The sequence below is a fragment of the Amyelois transitella genome, chromosome 10, assembly GCF_032362555.1.
Source record: "Amyelois transitella isolate CPQ chromosome 10, ilAmyTran1.1, whole genome shotgun sequence".
NCBI classification, from domain to species: domain Eukaryota; kingdom Metazoa; phylum Arthropoda; class Insecta; order Lepidoptera; family Pyralidae; genus Amyelois; species Amyelois transitella.
This window is the reverse complement of record NC_083513.1, coordinates 5,909,079-5,935,348: the sequence shown is the minus strand read 5'-3', so window position 1 is coordinate 5,935,348 and position 26,270 is coordinate 5,909,079. Positions and strand designations below refer to the sequence as shown.

Genomic DNA, 26,270 nt, shown 5'->3' with positions numbered 1-26,270 from the left:
CGTACTTAGTGGTTTTACTTAAGATATACGTAATACCAGTAAATAGATCAGTCAAAGAGGAAACGTGACAATAATAGAATTAATATGCCACCTATAATCATATGTTTTGAAACTTTACTCACTTGATTTATCAATACTAAGTTCCGGTAAGGATTTCCGATAAGAAAAAACCCCTTACCTATAGACCTACCTACCGGGTACGTAAATGTATAGTTGTATTGTTTGTGGATTGTTTATAGAAACCTGAGGAAATAATCATTATAACGTATGTTGTATTGCGCCTTCTATCGAAGGTTATAGTTTTGAGACCATTGACTTTGTCTATCGCGTAAGGATTTAATACGTAATATGTGTGATATAAACTTGTTTTTGTCTGTAGAATAACAATTAAAACAAGTAGGAAATAAATGGCTGAAATTTTGGTTATTCGTGCACCTTAGTTAAAACCCAACAGTTCAATCCAAGTAAGAACAAACAAAGGAAATTAATAGAAATAGTGTACAAAGATAGATAGATAGAAAAGAAAAAAATTACCTACACACTGTACGCATACCTAGCAAATAAAAATCTATATGTCTTTTGTAGAGATTTGTTGATCATGTGTCTTGGTGACAGCCTTTAGAAGTGACTCGTGCGCCAGTTTCCAATAGAAGTATTTGATGAATAGGGATCAAATGTGTTATAAAAAAATAAATATTTCACATTGACACTAACGTTTATTCTTAAACTTAACCTAATAACTTATACTTAAACACGTAGATGTAATTAACCCACATCGAGATTCCACAACACACAGCACCAGACTAGCTAGCAACGAAACGGACCGTCAAACACAGGGGGGGTGGTGTTACTGATCTTGCGAATGGTGGCTGCTGGCATGAAACATCCAGGGTTTTGGGGTGGGCCGGGAGGCATTTGAGGTCCACCGAAAACAGGGCCAGGGGGGCCTGGTCTGCCAGGGCCGAACCCAGGGTTGGGTGGGTGGCCAAATCCAGGGTTGGGTGGGGCGCCAAAAGCAGGGTTGGGTGGTACTCCGAAGCCGTTATTCATGGGGCCACCGGGGTATTGGGGACCGAATGCTGATGGGCGTTGCATTCTGAAAAATAAGTTTTATTGTTTTAATGTAAGAATGTATTAAAAATCTGGCAAAAGGAACTATGTTGCTATGTTCCGCATATATGCGTGACCACTGCGTTTGAGCGATTATTCAAGAACTAAGTAACTATTCAAATCAGAATTAGAACACAATAATACAATTTGTTTGACAATACTACACTTAATTAATATTTTAAATTCTTGTCAAGTTCTGCATAGGTAACGAATTACTTAGGCGAGTAGTAAATTAATTACATTACAATGCAAAAACAAACAATTATTTCAACTTACGTGATGTTGACAATTGGTGAAAGTGTTAAAAATAAATATCACAAGAGCTCTTAGAAGCGTGTACCACAATCTGAAGACTGTTCAGGTATATGCATATAATCAGGGCGGCAGGTTTTTATATGAAATCTTATCGGCTTAAAGAACAATCACATCATATCTATCGGTGATCTACTTCGCCAGGGAGCGATTACTAACCTGAATCAATGGTCTAGAAAAAATAAGACATTTCTTACTAATTTACGCGCAATAATATTGTTTTTCAAAATATCTACTACAGACATCGCTGTAGGAAGATAACCGGGGTACTTCTGGTATCATTGGTGACACCAAAAGGCAATCTATACTATAACTCATTATTAACTTGTTGCATTTTACGAGTATTTTTAAATTTATTTAGGTATTTAACGCGCATGTAAGGTACTTTTATTTTCTTTTGGCGTTTCAAATCTTGTTACAATGCGACCGATTCAAAACGCCCGAGAAAAGATAAAGATAAAAAAATACGAGTTTAATACCTATATAATTTATAAATAGATGAAAAAGTAATCAAGCCATACAGCTGAATGTGGCCTTTCAGTATTTTCAAGACTGTTGGCTCTGTCTACTCGTAATATAGACGTGACTATATCTAGTATATTATAAATAAATACAATATTATAAATGCGAAAGTAGATAAGTTTATTTTGTTTGTTTGTTTTCTCTTCAGGCGTTATTTACTGAATCAATTCTCTTGATATTTTGCGTACGTATAAGTAAGAGTCTTGAGAAGGATTTAGGGTGCTTTCATCCTAGTAAAAGTTCCTATGGAATTCTGTAGGTGGGCTAAATTCGCGCTTGCTTCGGATTCGGGTGGCTAGTACCGCGGGTAAAAGCCACTTCTTGATAAAAAAATTATGAGGCTTAATGATTAGTCATAGCTGTCACACTCTTGTTTACAATATTTCCAAGAAAGGAGGAAAACTCACCAACTGATTTAGATAGACAGATATATATACAAAATCATTGTTTATTCGGAAAGTTTAGCGGGTAACATAGTAAACACGTAGCGAAATCACCGGTACTTGTTTATAATAAATCAGTGACTGTTATCAATCTAAGTACGTATAAAATAAATTATCAAAACAGATACAGGAAGCAGGTCAGGTATTATATCAATACATAATATTTTACTTTTACATTAATAGGTACTTAGTTATTACTGTACATTTTTAACAACAGAAAACAAAAAAATACTGCAGTAATTATTGGGTCAAAATTTAATATGTATGGTTCTTGCAAATTGACATAGGGAGTCTAAGAGAATGTATCTCGAAATTCCCGAGGAAACGGAAAATTCAAAACGATTTCTTGATTTACACAAGCGGAATTGCGGGTTTCATATGTCAATTTATTGTTGTCTGCATGTAATGAAAATAACTATGTATTTATAAGCTACATATAAAATAGGTCTGAAAATTAGGTAGGTACTTAGGTTGTTAAAATATGATACTATGAAAGATTTGTTTTAAGGCTTGGTTTTAGAGTCCATATGTAAATAATGTAGTCGTAAGTTTTTGTTACGACACGTTTATCTAATTACATAAGTTTAATAAGAATTGTATAACTAATAAAATTCACATAAAACAATAAATTTTAACTTTTATTAATACAAATAAATTACCAAATATCTTATAACATCCACAATCATATTTTATATGATACATTTTATCTTTATTGTGCGCTAAATATAGACTATGCAGAAATAATTTTTACACGTAGATGTAAATTATTACGATTAGTGGCCAAAAATAGCACAAACAGCTTTAATAAGGTGATAAACTCAATCACATGATTTAATCATACATAGCGATCGAAAGGAAATTGCGTCATAGATTTCCGAACAGATATACAATCATAAATCCGTTACTTATTGGTTACGTATACATTTTTGAAAATAAGTACCTAATAGTAGGTATTCCAGGTTTCTTGATTACACAATGAATATCTAATTAAAATAAATACCTATTCTGATTCTCAGTTCCACGATAAGCCACCCAGCCGCACAACGTGGCGGAGTGGTCAATACGTCAGACCTCCGATAAGACTGTTTTGAGATAGTTAGAGTTGTAGAAGGACTGTGATGCCTTGAGGTTCACAAACTTCTAACAAAAGTGAGGATGAAGGAAATGTAAATATATGTATGATATGGATGAGCGGTGTCCACTGGCACAGGTATTTCCATACCTAAAAGTGGACTCCAACTACCATCTATTGTAAATTTGTTACTTACCGAAATAAACCATTTTTATTTATTATTTTTATTTTATGTATGTTTATTGCAGAAACGCGAGAACGTGCGACATGAACAGGACCTTGACGTGGATTTTTCGGATCGGTTCGGCGATGCTCTAAAATGCGGCATCTTGTGCGTGCAGATATTATTCTTTTTTTTTACATTATTTAAACGTCACGCCACAGAGTATTTCACAGGGTGGAAAAAAAAAATTTGGACCAAATATTTTTAGTTTCCAATTGCATTAGACTACGGTGTCAGGTGTATTACTGCAGTGTACCTAAGGTGTATTTAATTGGTCCTTGTTCATATCCATTGAACTAATTAACGGCTTCAGTTAGAGCCGCTTAAACATTATTTTTCAGAAGAAATCGTCTTTTTTAATAGAAAGGACGTCATCAAGGGAACTACAAATGCTCAGGTGGCTCTCAACTCTGGGCTGAATAACCTATTTAGGTATCAAAACTCTTCCGTAACTAACTGACTGACGGAACTGGAGACTTACAATTTGGAATAATATGTTTGATGCCAATTTGTGTGAAAAAGGCTTTCATGGCGAAACTGCTAGATAAGTAAATAAGTTCTATCTATCATATGACCATTGTCCATGATATCATAAATATACTCATGACATATTTTGTGACTAAAGTTTGCCAAATACGTGATCTCCATCATAAATTTGATGTAAAAACGCAGATACAATATCTGTGCGAAAGATTAAATTCGCAAAACATTCTAATAAATGATAAGATTGTATTTAATGGAGAAATACAGGACAGAGGACACGCATTTCCTTTTTTATGAATGATATGATATATTGGATCAAAGAGATATATTTATATTCTGTCTTTGGTTAAGACGCCTATTGGTGGCATAAAACTCTTCTCTGTGTTACTCGTACTCTAAAGCTCGGTCTTCATTCAATGTGTTTTTGTTACTGGATAAACAGTCTAAGTGTATGGTCGGGGATAGTGGCCACCTGTAAGATATCCGGGAAACAAATGTTAGGCTACTCAAAATAGAGCCTATAACTCCAATAAAGAAGAAGCAGACTGAAAACATCCTGGTTTAACTTCGCCGCCTCAGTTGATTTGCCAATCGACATATACTGTCGGGAACCAGAGAGGATAAAAAAAGAAATGTTTGAAATCGCAAATCGAATTTATATAGATTACGATACGATAACGACCAACTTATACGAGTAGGGATCTTTTCACTCTTTTTATGGTCGTCGGATACATCTTTATAAAGATTCACAGCCGAAACAAAAAAATTGCGCATGTTGAGTCCTATTGTAGTTCAGAAACCACTTACATAGGGTTTCCTGAAATTTCCGCGGGAACGTAAAGTACCAGAATTTTTCGTTAACGCCGACGGAGTCGCGGACCTAAAATTAGTCTTTAGTTATGTATAATCTTGACCTCGATGCATAGTACTGTAAAAGATACATCTGTCAATGCAAACAATCAAATGATTATTTTAAACCCGTGAAACGATAGTGCTCTACATATGAGGACCAAAAATAAGTATGGATCATTAATTCAAAATGCTATCACAATTTCATAGAAGTGTTATCATGTCCGCCAATTCATTATGACTTTTATCTAAGTGTCTGTTTTTTTTTAATATACTACGTAATTGTCATATGAAAATAATCCATTAGTTAATGGTTTTATGAATTAATTCATAAAAAGAAGACCGAGCATGAAAAGAGTTATGAATATGAATGAAGAGAAGGAAGTATGCAAAGATCGTGGCAAGTAGAAAGGTGTAATCTCTGTCTACCCCTCCGGAAAAAAGGCGTGATTTTGTGTATGTATGTATGTATGTATGAATTAATTCATGATAGTCCCACTAAGTATTGAATTCGCAATCAGCTCTCCATTTTTCTCATGTACTAAATGGTTCGTATACAGAACAAGTAGTTCCAGAAAAGATTTGTTAGGAACACAAATCTTTTATGGCACAAATTTATTGGTTGATATGGTTAGTATCAATAATTGCACAATAATAGTTACTCATTGTTAATAGAACAAAAAGTAGCATGATAATGATTAGTAAAAACTGCAGAAGATATTGTTTCCATGCTCTTATAGAAAGTTTCAAAATCAGCTAAATTATGTAATCTTTTGGAATTTCAACGATCTTGTTCAAGGATTCTCATATACTTTTTTACACCTTAGAGTATTTTACTATTGAAATTGAGGATAACTTACATAAAAAAAAATCTGGAAATATTTTTTCCCGATTTGATCAATAAAACTTCCAAATAAAAACGAAATGTTTATATTTCTTTTACGTTTGCAATTTTTCTAGATCATTCGGTGGATCTTTTACAGTTTCAGATTTGACATCTTCATCCTTTTTCCTCAATCTTTCTGTTTCGCCTCTATCTTCAAGAGGTATATTTTTCTTGATTGGCGCACTATTTGCAGATAAAATATTTAATCTCCTGGTGACTAAGTACGCTAGCAGTTGTATAATGGCTAGTACGATGCCAGGCAGTAGCCAAGCATCAGGCATTGTAGATACTGTTTTGCTATAAAGCAAAGAGTAAAGTGGAGATGACAGGATCTGTGTTGCAGATTCTAGGGCACCCAGTACGCTGTATATTTTTCCTGGAAAGATAAAACGGCATGGTTTCATTTGTATGCTTTCTCAGTATGCCGAATAATCAGGATACTTATCGCTAATTGTATATATCATTTACAAACACTTTCTAACAGCACAGACTGACTGAGTATGCATTGGGGAATACAACATGATTAAAAGAATTGAGAAGTAATGGAAACTCAGAATAATTTTCCACAAAAGTGATACATTTTTATATAGGTAATAAGTATCATTCATTCTTTACAGAAAGAAGACTTTAGCATTTACTATTGTAAAATGTAAATTTAATAATTTTAACAACATTAAAAGAATATGTGCTTACCTTGTTCATTGGGAAAAATTTGTTTGTTTAAAATGGGCCTTTGAACCACTTGAGATCCTTGTGAAATTATTCCCACCAAGGGCACTGCAAAATAAATAATAAAAATATGTATTACTTGATCTTCTATAACATGTTAAAACTTTTAAACTGCGCGGGAAGAGAAGCAGCTGGCACACCATTTTATTTGCTGATGTTACTTGGCCAATTGCTATAATGTAACTTAAAAATATTTACCTATGCTAACAGTCAATATGGTACCTATTGAAGCAGAGTTATTAATTTAGTAGGTACTGGATTACTTTTGATTTAGTAATCAAAAATAATCCAGTACCTAGTGGTAACAGTAATTTAAACCAACTGCGGGAGAGGTCAAGACGAAACAATTCAGGTAAACGATTCCCTTCTAACAACCTGTTTCCAGGAGAATAATTAGAAAACGGTTGTTGCACTAAGCGTGGTACTAGGAAAGTATTAAGTACTAAGAAAATGTATCCCGAAATTCCTGCGAGAAAAGAAATTAGCGGGAATTTTTATACTACGAGTCTGTATTCTAGATATTGATATAATTATAGACAAACCCATGAAAACAGCCAGTGTAGTAGTGGCTGCTATGAGGCCAGTTGATGCAAGGACGTACGAAGCGCAGCTCAAGGCTCCCACCACCTCGTCAGACAGGTTTAGTCGACGCTTTAGAATGGTCAAGATTATTAATGTTCCTGAAATAAATGATCATTTTTATATATAGGACCATTATTTGGGAAAGAAAATATACAAGCATTGGAACTACACAAACATAACTTGAACAAATTAGAGACGTTCTGGAGAAAGGTCAAGTCAAAGTATTTTCCGACGAGCTTGCATGAACAGAGAAAATTAAGCAAGGAATGTCAATGCAAAATGCAAACGCCAGGAATGAGTTGTGCGGTTGTATACGTCTGAGACTTATGTAAGAATATATTTTTTTAAATAGTTTTTTTTTATCAGAACGTTTGTTTGCTTGTCAATGGACAAAAACCAGTATTGGTACTTGGAGGAGTATGATGAAAATGTTTTCCTTTTGCTGTTACTCTCGGTTACTTCCTAATCTGTCTGTAAGGAAGCCCGGGGTGCTTCTTTTGTCCATGATTCTGGATTGGGTAAGTCAGGTAATGATTCCTGTTTAACCTCACAATCTTCCAGGGAAACCTGATTCATATTAGGTTTGGTAAAAGCTTCACTAGATAAAGGTACCTATTTATTTAGTCGCCTATTATAAAATATGGAGCGGTCCAATCGGAGCGGCGTATCATGTTAAAGTGGGAACCACACGGAACAATTAAATATTTAGTAATCATGGCCAAGCAAGACAAAAATCGTTTACTTACCAGTAAAACTGACGATGTTCCTATAGGCCAAGAAACCACCGAACAAGACGTCATCCCAGTGGAACTTGTATCTGTAGTACATATACGCGATCAACACTTCAGCTGGAAAAACCAAATTTAGGTAACGTTTAAATGTCTTGTCACTTAAAAGTTAAACCAATAATTAGTGATAATTCAGGTATATTTAACAACAACAACTTTATTCAATAAACTTTATACCTAAGTCCTAAAATTCAAAGAACCGATTTACTAAGTAAAATCCAGTCTCATTTTTACTTTACATACAGATTTAGCATAACAGACACTATTTACGTTTACCTATACCTATACGACTAAGTATAAAGTACCTGACAAAAACATCCTATCGCCCAATGCGACAACCAACATTAACAGAATGGTCGTTCTTTTGAAGCCGTCTCTTTTCTTCACGAGACACGTGACAGCGTTGACCGGCAGTCTCCAGTTTAGGACAGACACCTTGTTATCAGTATTTACATTCACATCCTTCACCATAATAATCACGTAGACTAGGGATGATAACTGAAATAAGTTAATGCAACAAAATGGTTCGTTAAAACATAAATAAATTTAAACACTATTTTAAGCGGGACCAATGTTTCGTGTTTGACAGAAATGTTTTAATTATGTTCCTGCTAAAATATAAAAAAATAAAAAACAATCTAGCTCCGTGGTTTTTAATAGAGTCGAATTACAAAATTAATTCTGAATTCTATGGTCAAAACAGTTTGGAAGTGATATTAGTAAGCAAACGAGAAGTACCTACAGGGTTTGAATTTCAATGTTTTAATGACTCTTTTCGAAGTTATATTATTGTAATAGTTTGGAAGCTAACAAATTTTGTAACGATGAGGGTATTGTTCAATTGTTTGTCACAGAACAGAGAAAGATCTAGGTCATTAACAGCCGGGACCAGGTGGCACATCCGGAATAGACTTCAATAGTACTCGTATCTCTTGCTGTAGAGATCAAGTAAAATTAATTATAAAAAGAACTGTTCTTTGGAATTCAGAAACATGAAGAAGATAATCCAAGTACCTGCAGTAATAAAACAACTGGGAACACACCGTAGAATCCTAGATGTCTGTAGAGGAGGGGTCCACTGACCGCGCCGACCACGTGTGATATCTGAATGGCTGCTCGGTGACCACCCATCGTTCGAGTGACGTCACGGCCTGTTGCGTGGCAAACCTGGAAAATGGAAATATACATATAGTTACGCAAAGAGCAGGATTCTGATTAATTGTTTTGTAAAATTGAAAAAGAGGTTTTATTTAACAAAAACTTGGAAGAAGTACTTATCTCTCTCAAAGTTCTCCCTAAGAGGTTGGTGATTCCTATCGTAGAATAGGATTTCTTAAGTTTCTACCTTAAAAGACAAATGGATTGATAATGACTAGCTGAAATGCACCTACAGTTTCCTTAAGAGGGTTTCAGGTAGGCGATTGTAATTTACAGTCAAAACTGATACAACCAGTAACACGTTTAGCAAAAGAGTTGTTTCTTCAGGTTTTTATTATGTCAATAGTATTAACCAACATGTTAGATGTATTAGAATATCTAAAAATACTTACATCTCCTATGTAACTAAAAGCGGCCGCCAATAGTAGGCCGAAATTACCACCCATTGAAATGGGTATTTGGACTGCATACAGCACTTGCTCTGTAGTTGCTCCAGGAAAAGTAATTAGCAAGAGTACCCCAGTAGTCATGACAGACATGCCCACCAATGGCAGAATCAGCAGAGGTTTCCGACGACCACTGTAGTCACTCCAAGGACCCACAAAAAGAAGGACCACAGTCGCAATCAGGGATCCCACAAAACTTCTACTGATATTAATACTTGATACTAACATTTGACTCGCAGCCTGAAATTAAAAAAGGATGTGATCAGTGATCTGGATATGGTCATACTTAAATGGGGATCTTAAAGAAGATCGCCGCTTCCTTCAGCTTCTTGAATGGAATTTTAGCATTAGACAGGAATTTTCGGGAGCGGAAAGGGGTCGCAATATTCTAGCTATAAATGACTTTTATCTTCTATATTTTGTATTTGTTTTCTGTAGTGTTTCTGTAGAACTGTGATAACTGGATCAAAAGTTTTGAAAAATTGGGAACTATGATGTTAATTACAAATTATGTTGCATAAGTACCTATTAACGCATATTAAAGCTTATCTAGGAACATGAAGATTCATAATGAAAAGATATAGATACTTTATCTATTACTGCATGATAAAAACGCACAATATCTTCTGGGATTTGCAACGAGGCGAACTGGAAAGGTTCGGCGGTGTTTTATCAAGAATCGTCTATCTGCTATTTTATCAATATACAGGAGTATTATGTAATTTTTCCATTGTATTACCATAATCAGTCCTAAGATAAATTACATTTTTTTTAATTATTAAAAAATTTATGTCAGTATTTTAGAGTATCAAAAAATATTTTAGAGTAGAGTATCAAAAAATTTTCTATTTATGTTTTGAAGTTCAACAGTCTGATTTCTATGATAACTGGGGTGTTTTGATATTTGCAAGGTCGATTGTTAAAACTCGATTGATATGAAGATAAACTAATTTATTAAATATTAAGTAAAGATAACATTATCTTTGAACATCAATTTTTTTATTTATAAGTTTATGAAATGAGAAAGTTTCACATAATGCATTATATTTGATTTGATGTCAATAAATACATACATATAATACGTTTATGTGTGTATACGTGCCGTGTGGTTTCCGGCACTTTAGAATAGAACCATTTCATATCTTTCCTATGGATGTCGTTAAAGACGACAAAGGGACAGGCATACTTAGTATTCCTATCTTGTAGGCGATGTGCTAGCAACTTGTCACTCTTTGAATCTCAATTCCATCCTGAAGCCATACAACTGAAAGTGGCCTTACAGTATTTTCGAGATAAGCATGTACTAGCATGTTCACAAAAGAATTACATACATTATGTATGTATAGGTAATAGGTATTATAGAATACAATACTTTCATACTTCTTAAACCGTTTGCAAACTGTCTTTACTGGGTCATATCCTAATATGGATCTAAAAGATCCATGAAATATGCAAAAATATATGAGCGAGGGAGATAAAAATACCATGCATGATGATGATGGTATAATTTCACAGAGTAATAGCTTCAGGAAGCCTACTCTTTTGTGGGTTTTGTTCATTTTTTCCGTTCATCGGAAATGAAGCGAAGAAATATAAAACATATGCCTTATCGATCTTGAATACTCCCACAGATGGGCATTAAGGAAATAGATATCAGAGAAGTAGATTTATCTTTGTATGTGTATGACTATAATGGTTGATCTTAACATGGAAGGGATCGAGGACTTCTAACAAGTTATACATAGAAATACGTAAATAATCAGTGTACCTACATAATATGTAGGGCAACCCGTTTCTGTGACTTTGTAGTTATAGATAGTCTGGGCTCAACCGCCACTAATGGGAGATCTGGCTGGTGATTAGTTTGATGGCGTGCGATATTCATGAAGCCCCCCACAACTTAAAAAAATGATTGATTGTGTATTATCTTGGGATTTATTTGGGATGAAACCTGCATGGGAAGAATACGAGGTCTGCCTATGACCACGTGCCAAACGTTTACTTGTTCCATCAATAAACCCAACGACGGACCACAATCACGCTGAAGTAGTTTGTAAACCATATACATTTGTCCGTCTATTCGAAAATGAATCTCAATTTATTGTAAAAAGCTTTATAAAAATCTTTAAAACTTCGAAAATCTTGTTTGATTTTGCTCTCGTGTGTGAATCTTATGGATCGAATATTGTGGATGTTTTTTGTACAAACAAAACGTAGGAAAATATAGAATTTGAAAACCTCGTAAAATTATAGTAGTCAATACCATTTTTTCAGTTATATGTCCAACGTCTGCAGTGTAACGTACGATAAGGAATCACGCTCCAATAGCAATATAAAAACTACAATCAAAATTATACCTACTTACTTATATTAAAAAAAAACTTAAGGAGACTAAAATAAGACCAGTTACTTATTTGTGAATCATACGAACTCATATAATCGCAGATTTACTATTTTAATTATAATGTCAACTTGTTGCTGTTTGCCCTAGGAGAAACGAGTTGTTTACCTTTGTAATGCCTTTACTTATGATACTAAAGAATCATTGACACAGTTCTTACAATGTTACATTTGACATATGCGGACGGAATGTTTATTTCCACTGTATCAGTATGTGTATATGAACTATATGTATTCTTATAATTTAAATGGGAGGCCTACTCTGATAGGCTGAAGGCCGAACATCCAAAGGCACTTCAACTTAGAGTTTTCGAAAGACTTACTAAATTATAGTGTATAAAGAGCTACAGATACAACCACGATCAGATGACGAATGTTAGCAAAAACTGCGTTGCCTGTGGCACAAGACAAACTACGAAGCTTTTATTAAGTTTGCATAAGAATCCAATGCATTGTCGTATATAAGAATAATGATTAATTAGGTTACCTCTGCTTCTCGAAACTCCTCCCCCACTCCTTTGTCACAAATCTGTGGTCCATAATTTAAGTCGACTGTACATGCTGTCCTCAGGTATAAGTTCTGTAGCGAAGTCTGGCCCAGGTTGATGGCAATCATGGCACCTGCCAAGGCAGGTTCCAGCAAGATCCTGTACTTGTTAGCTTCATCTTTAGCTTGAATTTCTTCTGCTCTTGATTTAGATTTTCTGTCTAAACTTGGACTGGAATTCAGAGGTAAAAATATTAATTAAAGTTCTCTAGTTGAAACAATTACATCAGTATTTGAAGTTCATATTTCAATCAACTTAAACACCTTAAGTATTATTTCATGGAAAGTAATCTGATAAAAGTGATCAATGATAATGAGTTAATTTCCTATTGCTATTTGTTCTCTGCGCATTGTAGTGTTAAGATATTAACCATTGTTATTACTGTTAGGTAATGAATATGGATACTTTTTGGTAATTATTCATTTCTAATTAAGAACAATGATTTGTAAATAAGTGGTAAGACGTAAAATAGAAATAAAAATAAACAATCGTACGGGCCTATCCGTTCTGGGTAATTGAAGTTGCTATTAACCAAATCACCCCCAAATTGATCCAAATATTCAAAGATAAATAGATGAATATCGTCAAAAAGATGAAGTCTTTACTTATTCCTATCTGAAAGTGTTGTGATGTTTAGATGTAAAAATCTTTAGAGATGTTTAGTTGCTGTCGTCCTCCATAAAAGACATAGTATCATTATAAATGAAAAAGTGAGCATAAGTCGAAGAGACAGGTTTTATTATGTGAATAAACTTTTATTTTGGTCAGTAGAATTTAAATTACCAAGTAATTTTAACTCGACAGACGACAATACCAGAACAAGTTAAGGACGCTGCGGGAGACTTTGTAAATGTTGAATACTTATCTAAGTTTGCACACGCAATCATCTTGCTCTTATCTTTCAACATCATGGTGCACAAAAATGAAATTATTAATATATAATTGAACCAACTGAGAAATAGAGGGATAGTATAATATTATACTTATATTTTTTTGATGATAAAATGAAAGAAGAGTTCCTATTTACTACATAAAAGTATGTTTCTTTAATAGCCAATGTAGTGATTGAATTAAGTTGCCTATCAACAAAACAAACAATTTACATGAAGACTGTGTTATTTTTACTAAAAGAAAATTAAATAGTGTAAAATTGTTGCTCAATGCAAAAATTTGAGTGAATAACGAATATAAGAGTAAAAATACAAAACAATAAATGATAAATCGTGTTTCTGTCACACAAACAAACCTTAACTTTTCCAATTCGTGAAAGTCTATAGTTGCAACGGACATTATAAATACACTACTAAAAGTCCCAGCGAAATACGAGATCACATCACAACCCACGAGTGAACGAACGTGTGTACCGGAACGCAGTACATTTACTAATACGCGTCGATAAGATAGTTGTTCTGTTTGCACGTTAACAAAATACTCTAATTAAATAAATGAGATAGCTCTTTGACCGCGACATGCATCTTTTAATGTGCACAAAGGAACGTCTAACAATAAAGGACATAGAACTATACTGTACAAAGATACATTTCAGGACAATTTCGTTCGATTATACCAATTGATTCCAGTCGCGATAGCGTATCAACGGTAAAAGGACACATGTAATCTATACGGCACTGAATTGAGTCCTATCTACCACACGATATACCAATATCTATAGGATTTACTGGTGGACTTCTTTTACATAACAAGGGTTAAAAAGTAAATTTACTTATAAAACAGTTTTAAGCTACTTAAGTGCAAATTATAACAATGTAGAAATCATTAATTATTCTTGTCTCGTTGGTATTCAACATATTGGCTCCAGTAATTTGGGAAAGCATATGTATATTAAAGGGTTGTAGATGGAACTTTAAATGAAAAAGAATTTCATTAATAGTATATTCCTTCCCTTCCCTTATAAATCTATGATCTTGTGCGTTGAGCTTCCTGAACTACTGAATGTGTGAAAACAATTAGGTCGAGTACATAATATTAAATTTATTTACTAAATCGGTCTTTTATATAATCTAAGATACTTATCGATACGTACAAAGTACTCTTCTGCTGTGTCATATACATACATACGTGATATTGATCACATAGTACAAGCCAGTAAATTGTGGAGAGGACGATTTCTGGCAAAGCAAAATCATTAAGATCATTTCTAATCTTTCTAAAAAGGTCTAACAAAGCTATGTTTTTAAATAAAAGTACAAAACTACTAATACTACTGTCTACAGAATCTACAACAAAAAATCAAAAAGTTTTGACTGTATAACTGACTGTATAACATATGTTATTTTAAAACAATTGAAAATAGCTTGTCTGACATTTCATCTCGATGTAATTATTTTTGTTATTCAGAATGTATCCTTTTTTCCGACCGTATTTAAAAAAGGGACTGCTTTTAAATAAAATGTCTAAAGGTCGTCGTCAATCCGAGCACAACTCCGAATAAAACAAGTACGAATACATAATATAATCGAGCTATGAGTTAATGTATAAATTTGCCATATTTTTCTACATTGATACAAATCAACTTATTTGCCTTTCTCGAAATAAGTCAACAAAATCAATTATAGGTAATGTAGGTATAGATTGGGAAAACTTTGTGTTAAAGTGCATTGTGTCTAAAATCTCTAACTGTTTCTGTTCTTTCAATAAATTAAAGAACAAATATACTTTTGTATCAATTAAAAGTAACACTAAAATTAACATTCGAATTGTAACAACGATTACAATATTTTTTTTGTTTTAGTCTATGAACTTGAAATGATTACGGTTTTGTTACAAGAAGACGAAATAAATTTTTATATAGAATTGTATTATCTAGTGCGTTGTCTCAGATCTACAATCTTATCGCCTTACAAATAAAATAATTATTAAAATTTGCAAGGAGAACTTAAAATTATTGGAACTTTGTTATTGAAAACCTTTTAAGATAAGAAAATATCGAGTATCTTGAAAAAGGGATGTTAGGAGTACCCGTAATCGTCGAATATGCATGAAAAGAGTAATGAGTGCGGAGGAAGCGGGAGAGGTCTGTAAGGATCCATAGTCTCTGCCTATGCAATAATCACGTTATTGATTTTATAAGAGCAACACACTACATCTCTGAATTATTTTCTTGAAAAATCCTTATTGTTTCACTCAACCCATACCTACATACAAATGGTGGGAAAGCGCTTCTTTCTGTAAATTAATTTATGAACATTGTGTTTAATTGGCATGGAAAGCAGTTATTTCGTAAGTCCACAAGTGGATAATACCCAACCGTGTAAATTAGTTTCACAGTGCTCTTGTTTCAGCGGTTAATAATGCAAAAGACATCAGTCGCAGTCAATGAACGACATTGTACATAGCTCATAATGCAAAATAAAGAGTGCATAGACGTATAACTTATGTAGAAAATATCTTCGGATAAGAATAGTTACTAATATTAAATCAATATTTGTGGGGTCCATCCACGTGTACGGTATGAGAATTTCCACAAAAAAAATTATCTCCTTAATGAATGTGTGGTAAAATGCTGAAAATCTTGTTTTTGCAATACCTACATTTCGTTGTTATTGTTGATATCGATATTTGGGATCCATAAGTTGTACCTATTCTAGGATTTCTAAGTACTTATTTTTGAACAACAAAAATATTTATAAAGTCGTCAAGTATCGTTGCTGAGTTCAATGAGTTTGAGAAAAATGATTATTAATTCTGTGGTGTATGTATGTGTTTTGTTCTATTCTCTTTTTATTTTACGCTTGTAGGTTTTGTATCGAGCACATTTGCAACGTTTTCACGGCCGCGCGAGCCAACTCTAAAATAAAACAGTTGTGAATCTGATCGGTGTGCCGGCGGGCGAAACGTACCACCCACGCGAAACCCGGTGTATTACATGTATGTGATTTATAGTAACAAGTGCATATCGCAAGTATATTACCTAATGATGGCCTAGTTTGTTACCGAATCGCGATCTTTGCTACTCGCTGTTATCGATACAAGTGTCATTTGTATTGTAGCATGCTCTGTTTTGTTTGGTTTTACTGCTCAAACTATTGTTTACTTGTGGATTTTATTGATAATGATAGAAAAGCACGATTATTACTGATTAAATTTGATAAAAAAAAATTAAGACTCAATTTACATTGATCTGATTTGATGTTGATACCTTTTGTTTTATAAAGGAAACATTAACAAGATTCTTTTTGATAGGTAAAACATTGGTTTCGAATAATTGTGTAGATTATTTTACAAACCATCAAACTCTTATTAATTGTTTGTAAGTTCTTCTGTTTCCACCAGCGTTAAGTCTTTCACACCATAAGATTCTCGCCTTTTTCTTTTTTAAATTTACTTTAGGCTATTATTATTTTTCTATACAGATTAATATTAAATATAAAGATACATTGTTCACTAAAAGTTGAAAACTCCTTTGAATAAGTACTATAAAAAATGTGCATAGTGGTTTTTTTTATTTCTGTCAGACAATTATAATACTAGCACGATTTTAAATAAAAGATAGATTAAAATGTATGATGATGTAAGGTTATAATACCTAGGTTAACAATAAGCCCACACGCATGTTCAAAACTCTACTAAATTAACGAATTCGGTTGGCGCTAATTAGCCGGCTATCTGTTTCTGTAAAACGAGTTTAAATTTACCTACGCTTCAGACGGAAGCGCATTTCCACGCGAAAATAAGTCCTAATGTAACAAATATTAGGAAACATTTGCGTGAGCTACAATCCAGTTCAAAGACTTGCAAAATGGCCTTAATCAGTCAGTTGGTTCGAAAAATTCGTGGCTAAAGACGATTTTAATTCGGTAAAGTGAATTCACTTGAATGAACTTATAGGTTGATTAATTTCCTAGTTTTAGTATCATTAGGGAGAAAGTGATATTTTTTTATAAATTATTAGTGGCATTGGTTCTATTTCCAAGGTTTAGAATTGTCAATCAAAAAGCTTCATAAATATAATAAGTCATTGATAAAATCATTATCCTCCAGGCATTTGTCTTAGATACGAAACCAGTCCTTCCGGGGTCCTCCTTTGATAACGATCTAAAAGTAAGTAATTTGGTTATTGTACCTTCGTAAAAGAAGAGCTTTACTCTATCTGTATCTGGTTGTACACTAGAGAAAAGTGATGAAAAGGTCTTATTCTATAATGCAGGAAACCACATTGCGCGATTAACACTGATACAGTTAGCATTTTAAATTAATACTTTAGTAACTTATTTGCTACATAAAAAAACTTATTAGAACATTCATCAGAATATATAAAGAAAAAGGTGTCTGACTTTACTATTAACGGACTGATGATGATGAAGAAGGGACGCGCTGAGAAGAATTTTCAAATTTCCATGAAAGTCACGAATGCTTCGTTTAAAAAGTTATTAAATACTTACTAATAATATGAATAAAATATGGTTTAAAGGTTTGAATGGATAAATGAATACTCAAGGATTTGCCTTAATTATATATTGGTCTTGTACACGCCTAGTTGAATAGCTACCGATTAACTCTATGGAAAAAAATGTGATAAATTTTGAATACATAGCATGCTGTTAATGCCTTTTAATAAGTTTAGTTGCATGTTTTAAATTACACCGAAATTAAAAATCTCGTTATACGTACCTACTGTACATTGTTAAAATAATTAATGATTCACAAACTCAACATTGTAACCAAAATATAAAATGGAATAGTATAGGTTTAACTGGAGTTCACAAGATTTTTTTATTAACATGTACGGTATGTAGTATAGTGTGCAAAAGTGTGCCCAGCCATAGGTGTCAACGTCTAAGATGTTTTCCCTTTCGAAGAATAAAATCTCATTTGCCTCAGAAGGAGATTATTTAAAACACCGTAACCGTTATTTTTACGTTTTTAAATTATGTATATATTCATTTAATACTTTGGTATCCATTGTCCCTCGGGACAGAAACCTCTGAGCTTGCAAACAATAGCTGGTATGCTCATTAGACTGGCTATACCGAATGTTTCGGCTTACGTTTGCGATCATTATCATTGAATGACGGCATGTCCTTATGAAACAGCAACCTTGGTGCCTGTACACTCGGCTACAAAGTCGGTAAACATGTATGAAGGAGCTCGCATTGAACAGAATGGGATACTATCCCACTTAGAAAAATACATGTATCTTTGATTAAGTAGGATAACAGACACTTGTTTACTCTTATTTTACGTCGTTTTTGAGTTTAGTCAACAAGGACTAAATTTTAAAATTCATTATAAACATGAAATATTAAATGAACAAGGCATTAAAAGGGAATACATTAGAGAAAAAAAACATGGTACCTACCTATAGGAACTAATAGCGGTAAACATTTTTATTTAATCGATTATTTATTCGTAAAAACTTGGGCATATTCAACATAGTTACTTAATTAATCATTTCACTAAATTTTGATCTCTCCGATACGTATGAACCGAATCACATTTATGTAGTTGACTGTACAATCGACCACGCTTATTGCGCATCCGATAATTAAAATGAGTAAGCCTCTAATTGAAACTAAGTCTGGAATTTACGATAACCAAAATTTCCATGGAATTTCAGAAAGTGATACCCAAGTTGGTTTAGGACGCTATCAGATGTTTAAAGACGGTTTATATTGAAAACTGAATTAAGAGGTGCAAGGTTGGTTGACCTGACACCTGCCATACAATGAGCAAGAGTCTGTATTTGTTTCTTTATTCTATGTTTATTGCATTGCCTCCAGAAATGTTCAGGTCTTACAGAAATTAAAATTGTGTAGAATAATAGTTTATTAGTAATTAGTGACGATCTAAAGTTCTTTTAAATGCGGCTTTGCCGGCTAAACCGCTGGACCTTTAATAGTCTATTTACCAAGACCAAACGTAGGTAATTCTCACGGTAACGGGAGATTTATAATAGGCAGAGCTTGTGGGCAAAAGCCTCGTAATTAAAAAATAAGACATTGTAGGAACTTGCTTCAATTCTTTAAATGAGTAATGTTGCTCCATATTTTAATGATAATTAAGTATGGATAGCTCATGGTCACAGCCATGCTATGACAATGTGATATAAATGAAATATAAAGTTTTTATACATTTGTAAAAATTATTACCTGTTCTAATTTGGTAAGATTAGTAAACAAAAATCATTGCAATTTCAAAATTTATACTATCAATCATATAAATTTAAGTTACTTGAATGTGCAAATATCTTTATTCTGTTTTCCCTTCTCGTAAGAGCATCGCTAACGTAGTACATAACTCAGAAAAATTGGTGATGGTGGTGATTAGAGATATGCTTATCAATGATTTTAATCAGGCATCATGATCGCTCAATAAAAGCCTTTGATTATACACACCTATCCATTGATTAAAAATTTTTCACTTAATGCACCTATCTATTTCCGTCACCGGAAGTGCATTATCTTAGCGAGCCCTCAATGGTGTGACGTCATAATATTGATCTACTGTCAAGTCAATGCGCTGAACAACGTCACACAATTCGAACTCTACTGCGCGCGCAGGTTTTACAGTTTTTTATCTTCAAAGCCTAGACACCGAAGTACTAATTTTAATATATTTTTTATAATATCAAATAAGTAACAATTACCGAAGAAGAATAAAGTAACACACATGTGTTATAAGTACTTACCTTGGTTAGTGATTGTTTCGTACTCGAGAAAATTAGAGCGCAGGCGTGGAAAATATGGCGGCGACCTCACTGCAGGGTGGAAATTGGGCAGGGACGAATTCAGTTCTGAGAATAATACTATAATATTTCTTTAAAAATTATCGTATAGCTACACGCATAGGAATCATTAAAATTAACAATGGAATAAGATTTTGAAGAAAATTTAATTCTATTTAAATGCTTGTTATTTTACATAAACCCTATTTTTGAAAATTGTAATGTTACAAATTACAAATTTTCATTTCCTCAAGTCACGCAGTCCGACGTATTGGTTAGATTTTTGTATTAAGCTATTTAAAGGGGGGTAGTCAGCCAGTGAAATAAGCTGTTTTTATAAGCAGTTGCTCTAGAAAGTATGTAATTTTATCTTTAGATCCAAATCAAAATAAACTGTATACATTTTTTTTTTATATAAAAGAGGTCACGTCTCTAAGTCCATCCCTTGTGGTATTTGCATTCGGCCCCCATCGGCAAAAGTCGCGCATTTCCGCGGGATCGCTTTCCAACCCTCGGAACGATGCCTTTGACACGCTTGGAAACCTCTCTCAATATTTCCTATTTTTCTTCTTAAATTCTTCCATAAATCAGTGAAAATCATGTGATTATAAATTGTTAATAAAGGCTTCGAAACAAATCGTATATTAGCTGTTAATCTGTTAAGTTTAAGTGCTAGTGCTAGTTAATTTTGTTGTGCTTACAGTGCAGCAGAGGGTTACAGTTTGGAATAAAGGTATGAACAAAATGTTTTTAATTTTATGTAATTTTTATAGATTTTCACCGATTAAATTGTTTTACTAAAAGTAATACTTTTAATATAATCATGAAAATGGCTAGTTTCTTGTGTAAAGCTCTTATGTGCTTACTAACATTTGCCTCAGGGTTCGTCCTAGTGGGATTATGTACAAATATATCTTGGGCTACGTTGTCTCAACTACTTATATTGGCACATTTTCGCAGTTTTATTGAAATCATTTTTTTCACCTTATGTTTTTTTACTTTGGAAACACTACTTTCACAAATATTTTGAGGAAAATTGGACAGGTACTTAAATATCTACTAAAAATATTTTTAATTTATAGTTTAGTATGTATCCCCACCCATAAAATCTTTGTATAGGCTTCAAATACCTAATGACTTTCAAAACTATAAAGTAAAAAGTGGTAATGGTCCCTAATATTATTTTTCAACAGAATTTTCATTGATTTCAGATAAAAAGCAATGAAAGCGCTTGACGAGGATGACTGAAAAGGGAGAGTTTAACAGGATGTTGGGTAAGTTCTCTTCATAAATATTTGTGTCCAGTTAATGAGGTTATTGAAATAAATAAGTACTTATTAGCCCTTTATTTCTTAACTTAGCGATTACGCACCAGTTCATTCTTTATGCCAAATCTAATTCTAAATCAATGATTTTCAACGTAATGCTTACGTAAAATGCCGAATACACATAAAAGTTTAAACAATTTATTCTCATAAAAAGATTACCTACAATAAATCCACTTACATGAAAAAATAATTTACAAATATGCTTACACTAAGTTGCAGTCACCGTAATAACATTTTAAACATGGGGCAAACAAAAGGTACAGAAAAAAATACTAAAAAATAATGAAATTCATGATTTTTTCATGCCGATCTGTAAACGACGGAAAATGCTTTTCTATTGCGGATATCATAAAACTTCAAGTCAAAAGAGCATTTTATTTATTGGAGCCTTATTGTAGTGACATAAATATGGAATTTGGAAAATTCCAATTATCTATTCAAAAGATAAATGCCAAACTGTTAAGTGTTCGGTCAGTTTTATGGGTAAAATAAAAATTAGTAGCTTTTGATTGTTCTATGATGTTCTAGTTTTCTGAGATCATCGTCCATATCTTGAGGTGTGAGCTTATTGTTTTGTATCAACGTATTCATGTTAATGCATTTAACATTCACACTTTGGTCATTATCGAAATCGTTATCACGTGTTGCGGTTGCGTTATCGTAAGTTCAAAGAACTTGATAATTTTCAAATATTTTTTTTTATTTATAATATTGTGAAATCTACTATTTACTGTATATGCCGGCTCCATACGGTTCCCGGCTCCAATAGAAAAAAGAATAGGACCACTCTATCACTTTCCCATGGATGTCGTGACAGGCGACTAAGGGATAGGCTTATATATTTGGGATTCTTCTTTTAGGCGAAGGGGTAGCGACCAATCACTATTTGAATGTAAATTCTATCATTTAGCCAAAAAGCTGAAGTGGCCTCTCTGCCTTTTGAAGACTGTTTACTCTGTCTATCACGCAAGGTATATTGACGTGATTATATGATATGTTATATTACTATTTACCGTCTATTTACCATTAAGAATAGGTATCTACAAGTAATAAGAATAAGTATGTACTTATTCTTAATGGTTATGTAAGTATTGTCTATTTTTCTACTTAATGGGATAGGCAGTCTCAGTATACGTACATCAACCATCGAAGTTTTATAGATATAGATGAAGGTCACCTTCAGCTTTCGTTGAACCTGTTGAACGCAACCTTCAACAAAATAAGGACAATATTTGTTTAGTTACATATGTTGATGTTTACTGACGGTAAAGATTATATATTATTTAAAGCATAATATAGAAATCTCGTCAAGGCTCAACAAGTCTCACCTTACATCCTACGTGTACTCAGTCAGCGCTATGTTTGCCTCTCGACAGGGCCATGATAACCCGGTGATAAACTATTAAACTTTAAAGATAAATTCAATAGTTTTCTTTAAAATACTAGTTACACAGGTGCTGTCTCTGACATACATCCTCTCAAGGTTATGTGGTCAATAAATGTAAACAGTATTAAAATTGTGTTAGTGACGCTGAAAATCAAGAATCACGGTAGATTTACGTTTGTGACTAAAATAAAGAAAAGGAAGAAAAAATCTTAGATGATAATCCTGTTGAAGTTAAAAATACAATATATTTTGGTGTAATGATTGCATTAGTGTTGTGTGTATTTGAAACAATAATAGAATTTACTAAAAATGCATACGACTATTCTATTGAATCACATGAAGAAAATGTTCAAGAAGTCGAAATTGCAAATCGGAAAAAGCAAGCTCGTAAAAGAAGAAAGCGAAAAGGTAATTTATTTTAAAAACAATAGATATACATATATTATATAGAGTTATGGTACCTATGTACTACCTTTTTCAAATTACCTGTTAAAATTACATAAATTCATTGAGGATTACTTATACTTAAAGATAGTTATAAGTTATAAATAAATAATAATTCGTTAAGAAGATATTTTTATCTGATTTTTTTATTTTCTTTCGGATTTGATAAAATGAAGTCTAGTGGTATGTTGTGTATTCATTTTATCGGAAAAGTTATCTCTTCTATCAAATGATTATAAGGACTTGGTTTTTCTAATTTAATAAATAAATATTTAGGTATTGACATCTGTTTTAGTTTTTGATAATATTGTGTCTGAGAGCAATAATATGTGTTTGTATAGACTGAGTTTTTACAATCAAGTATTTTTTTATCTTTTATAACATTATCGTTCGGCGACATCTATCAACCATTTTTATATGACTATCATTGATCAATATTGCTTTATCGATAATGCTACCTGCTTCTACAAGTAGTAATTTGTAATGGAAATATCCAGTAGATGGCGTTAGTGTTCCCCGGTAACTTGAAATACTGGGAATGTTTATAAAAGTTGGAAAACTTTCTCTCTTCTCTTTTCTCAGAAAATCAAATCAGGTGCGACTAGAAAGCCCTCACGTGAAGCGTTTTTTGATAAGCATCCTGATAAGCTAAGTCAAGGTGAACCACTAAATAAAAATTATCTATAATCACAGCATATTTACCTATAATCCTATAATAAAATAAAAAGCGAAATTTCTCAAAATTGTATTATGCAAATAGAAACAGTTTGTACATAATGTGAACAAAATGTGGACTAATGACTGTGATCCAGATATTCGTTTCCAAACTCCGCGGTCATTCACTTGCCGTCTCCGATTAACATGTCTTCTTTGGCAAGTAGTAGTACCGTTGTATTTGGCCAAACATCATAATAGCAATTTATGAAGTAGGCTGGTAAGTCAGTACTTCAAAACTACTTTTGCCTGGTGTTTGCTTTCGTAAGAATTTCCAAAAGTCCCGATTTAGCGCTCGGCTTCTATGTCCATATATATTTATATGTCAAATCTGTTTTGCAAAGGTTTTGTAAGTATCATTAATATCCCGACTTATTAAATGCAAAAGTAAGTTTCTCATTTGTATTTACTTCAAGCGTTATCTACTGAACCAATCTATTTTAGTATAGGATTTTTTTAGTAAAGGTATATAATTAAGAGTCTGGAGAAGGACATAGGGTATTTTTCATCCTGCTAAAAACAAAAGTACAGTAGTTTCAGTTCATATAATTTGCGCCGGCCCCTAAACATTTAAAAATAAATGCCAATTTTTCTTCTTTACGTTCATGTGGTATTTGTGACCAGTAAAAGTAAAAATCGGGCATTTTTAGATTAACTACTACAAAAAAAAAATATGTAGTGCGGTTTTGATTGAAAATCCGTAACCAACCTACATACCGGCAAATTTTATTAAGGCAAAAACTTAGCACTATTGCTTCCAAATATTATCTTAGTGATTGAGTGAGTGACATTTTTTGTTACCTGTGGTTATTCATATCATGGGAAATTATAATCACCCTCCCGCCTGTTGAATTGTAATTGTGACGTCGAGTTGATGGTGACTGGCGTGAAGTTGGGGCGCATGCGTACGTCAGTTTCGCGCGTTGCGCCTGCGCGTTTGACGGTTTATACGGCGGTGCTGTAGTCGTGATCCGATTAACAACGTCAGTTTTATTTTTTCTTTATCTTACTAATGCACTTTATATTATTAATTTATATTTAGCGCATCGTTAAGCTTGATTTGACCGACTATGCTTTAATATTTTTTAATCGTCTTTTTGTTATATATTTTTATTATTGCATTCTCATTATTACTCAGGCGGAAAGAACAATTTTGCAATGTTTGATAGTAGTTAGTTTTAGTTCATTCGTATCAACATACAAATTGCATTTTGACCTTGCCAGTATCAAGATTTAGATAAGCGTTGGTCGCAGTATAATCCAATTAATTCCCGATCTATTTATGTCCCGTACCGCTCCCGTATATCCCTACTGTGCCTGCCTTCACTCCTGTTTCTGTCCCGTTCTCACACAGCGTGCTCGCTCACGCGCCCTGATCCCGACATCCAATATTTGGTATCAGAAATACGGGATAGCACGCTCGCAGCTGTCAAATCAAGCGATACGCGGCGCAACTCCTACATATTATTGTTATATTATTTTTTCACGTTGCAGTGTCTTTACTTGTGTTTTGTCACGTGCAAAAACAATGTGAAAAGTGGTTGTTAATAAATTTCTGAGTAACTTGTATCCTTTCTGACTTGTATGGTTTAAAAAATCGATCGAAGACGCAAAATGTGAGGTGTTTAGGTTTACCTCAAGTGTCGGAGTGTTGTGATGAAGCCTGATTCGCGATAGTGCAATATTATTCGAACACTCAAAAAGGATACACTGGGAAAAGAAAATGCGGATCAAGACATTCACAGATTTTCGCCCGAATGGTAATTTTTATTTAATTTTGGTACTTACTTAACTACCCACTTTTTGGCTTTATTTGATATACCTACGTACTTTATAATTTTTTATACTTAAAATAATATAAAAAGGTACCTAACTATACTTACCTTTTCAACAATTTCCATTTTACTGAAGTATAGTACCTCATTATATATCGCCATATTAAACTACTGAATACTCAGGTAAGCTTTATTTGAAAATCGAATAGGTGCTGACTGGAAATTTGATTTGATATAAGCAGCGTACCTACCTCAAGTACCTCAGAAACTGAAGCAAATAATTTTAGAGTGTTTGTACCTTAAGTAGGTACTTACCTATAAAAAACAATTGAATATCGAAACGAAAGCTTAGTCCGTTCCGTTTACGTTAGTATCTCAATAAATATC

The 26,270-nt window shown here is 33.2% G+C and overlaps 2 protein-coding genes across 7 annotated transcripts in view; one reads left to right on the top strand and one right to left on the bottom strand.

The window, feature by feature from the left end:
• Positions 1–5,928: 5,928 nt before the first annotated feature.
• On the bottom strand, positions 5,929–14,143 carry LOC106137665 (probable peptidoglycan muropeptide transporter SLC46). The gene is made up of 9 exons (XM_013338530.2): positions 13,798–14,143; positions 12,491–12,722; positions 9,550–9,843; positions 9,014–9,166; positions 8,305–8,497; positions 7,958–8,059; positions 7,172–7,309; positions 6,594–6,677; positions 5,929–6,276 (listed from the first exon to the last, which is right to left on the bottom strand). The coding sequence occupies exons 1-9, from the start codon at positions 13,839–13,841 to the stop codon at positions 5,954–5,956; spliced, it is 1,563 nt and encodes a 520-aa protein (XP_013193984.2). The 5' UTR covers positions 13,842–14,143; the 3' UTR covers positions 5,929–5,953.
• Positions 14,144–16,392: 2,249 nt separating this feature from the next.
• LOC106137672 (uncharacterized) overlaps positions 16,393–26,270 on the top strand; it is a 65,546-nt gene continuing 55,668 nt past the window's right edge. For 2 of the 6 annotated variants that reach the window (XM_060946356.1, XM_060946357.1), the window contains exon 1: positions 22,961–23,358. In XM_060946356.1, coding sequence (XP_060802339.1) covers positions 23,208–23,358 — 151 coding nt within the window. In that variant the 5' untranslated portion in view covers positions 22,961–23,207. Of the gene's footprint in view, positions 16,440–20,938; positions 20,969–21,446; positions 21,510–22,958; positions 23,359–25,027; positions 25,092–25,602; positions 25,869–26,270 lie in introns of those variants that run through there. The other 4 variants (XM_060946360.1, XM_060946358.1, XM_060946355.1 and 1 more) reach the window with 4 other exon arrangements.

Coding starts and splice junctions, on each gene's coding strand:
- LOC106137665 (XM_013338530.2), bottom strand. CDS start 13,841: ATGTCCGTTGCAACTATAGACTTTCACGAATTGGAAAAGTTAAG. Junction 12,723..13,797: donor CACGAATTGGAAAAGTTAAG/GTTTGTTTGTGT, acceptor TCTGAATTCCAG/TCCAAGTTTAGACAGAAAAT. Junction 8,498..9,013: donor CAGTTGTTTTATTACTGCAG/GTACTTGGATTA, acceptor AACTTATTTCAG/TTATCATCCCTAGTCTACGT.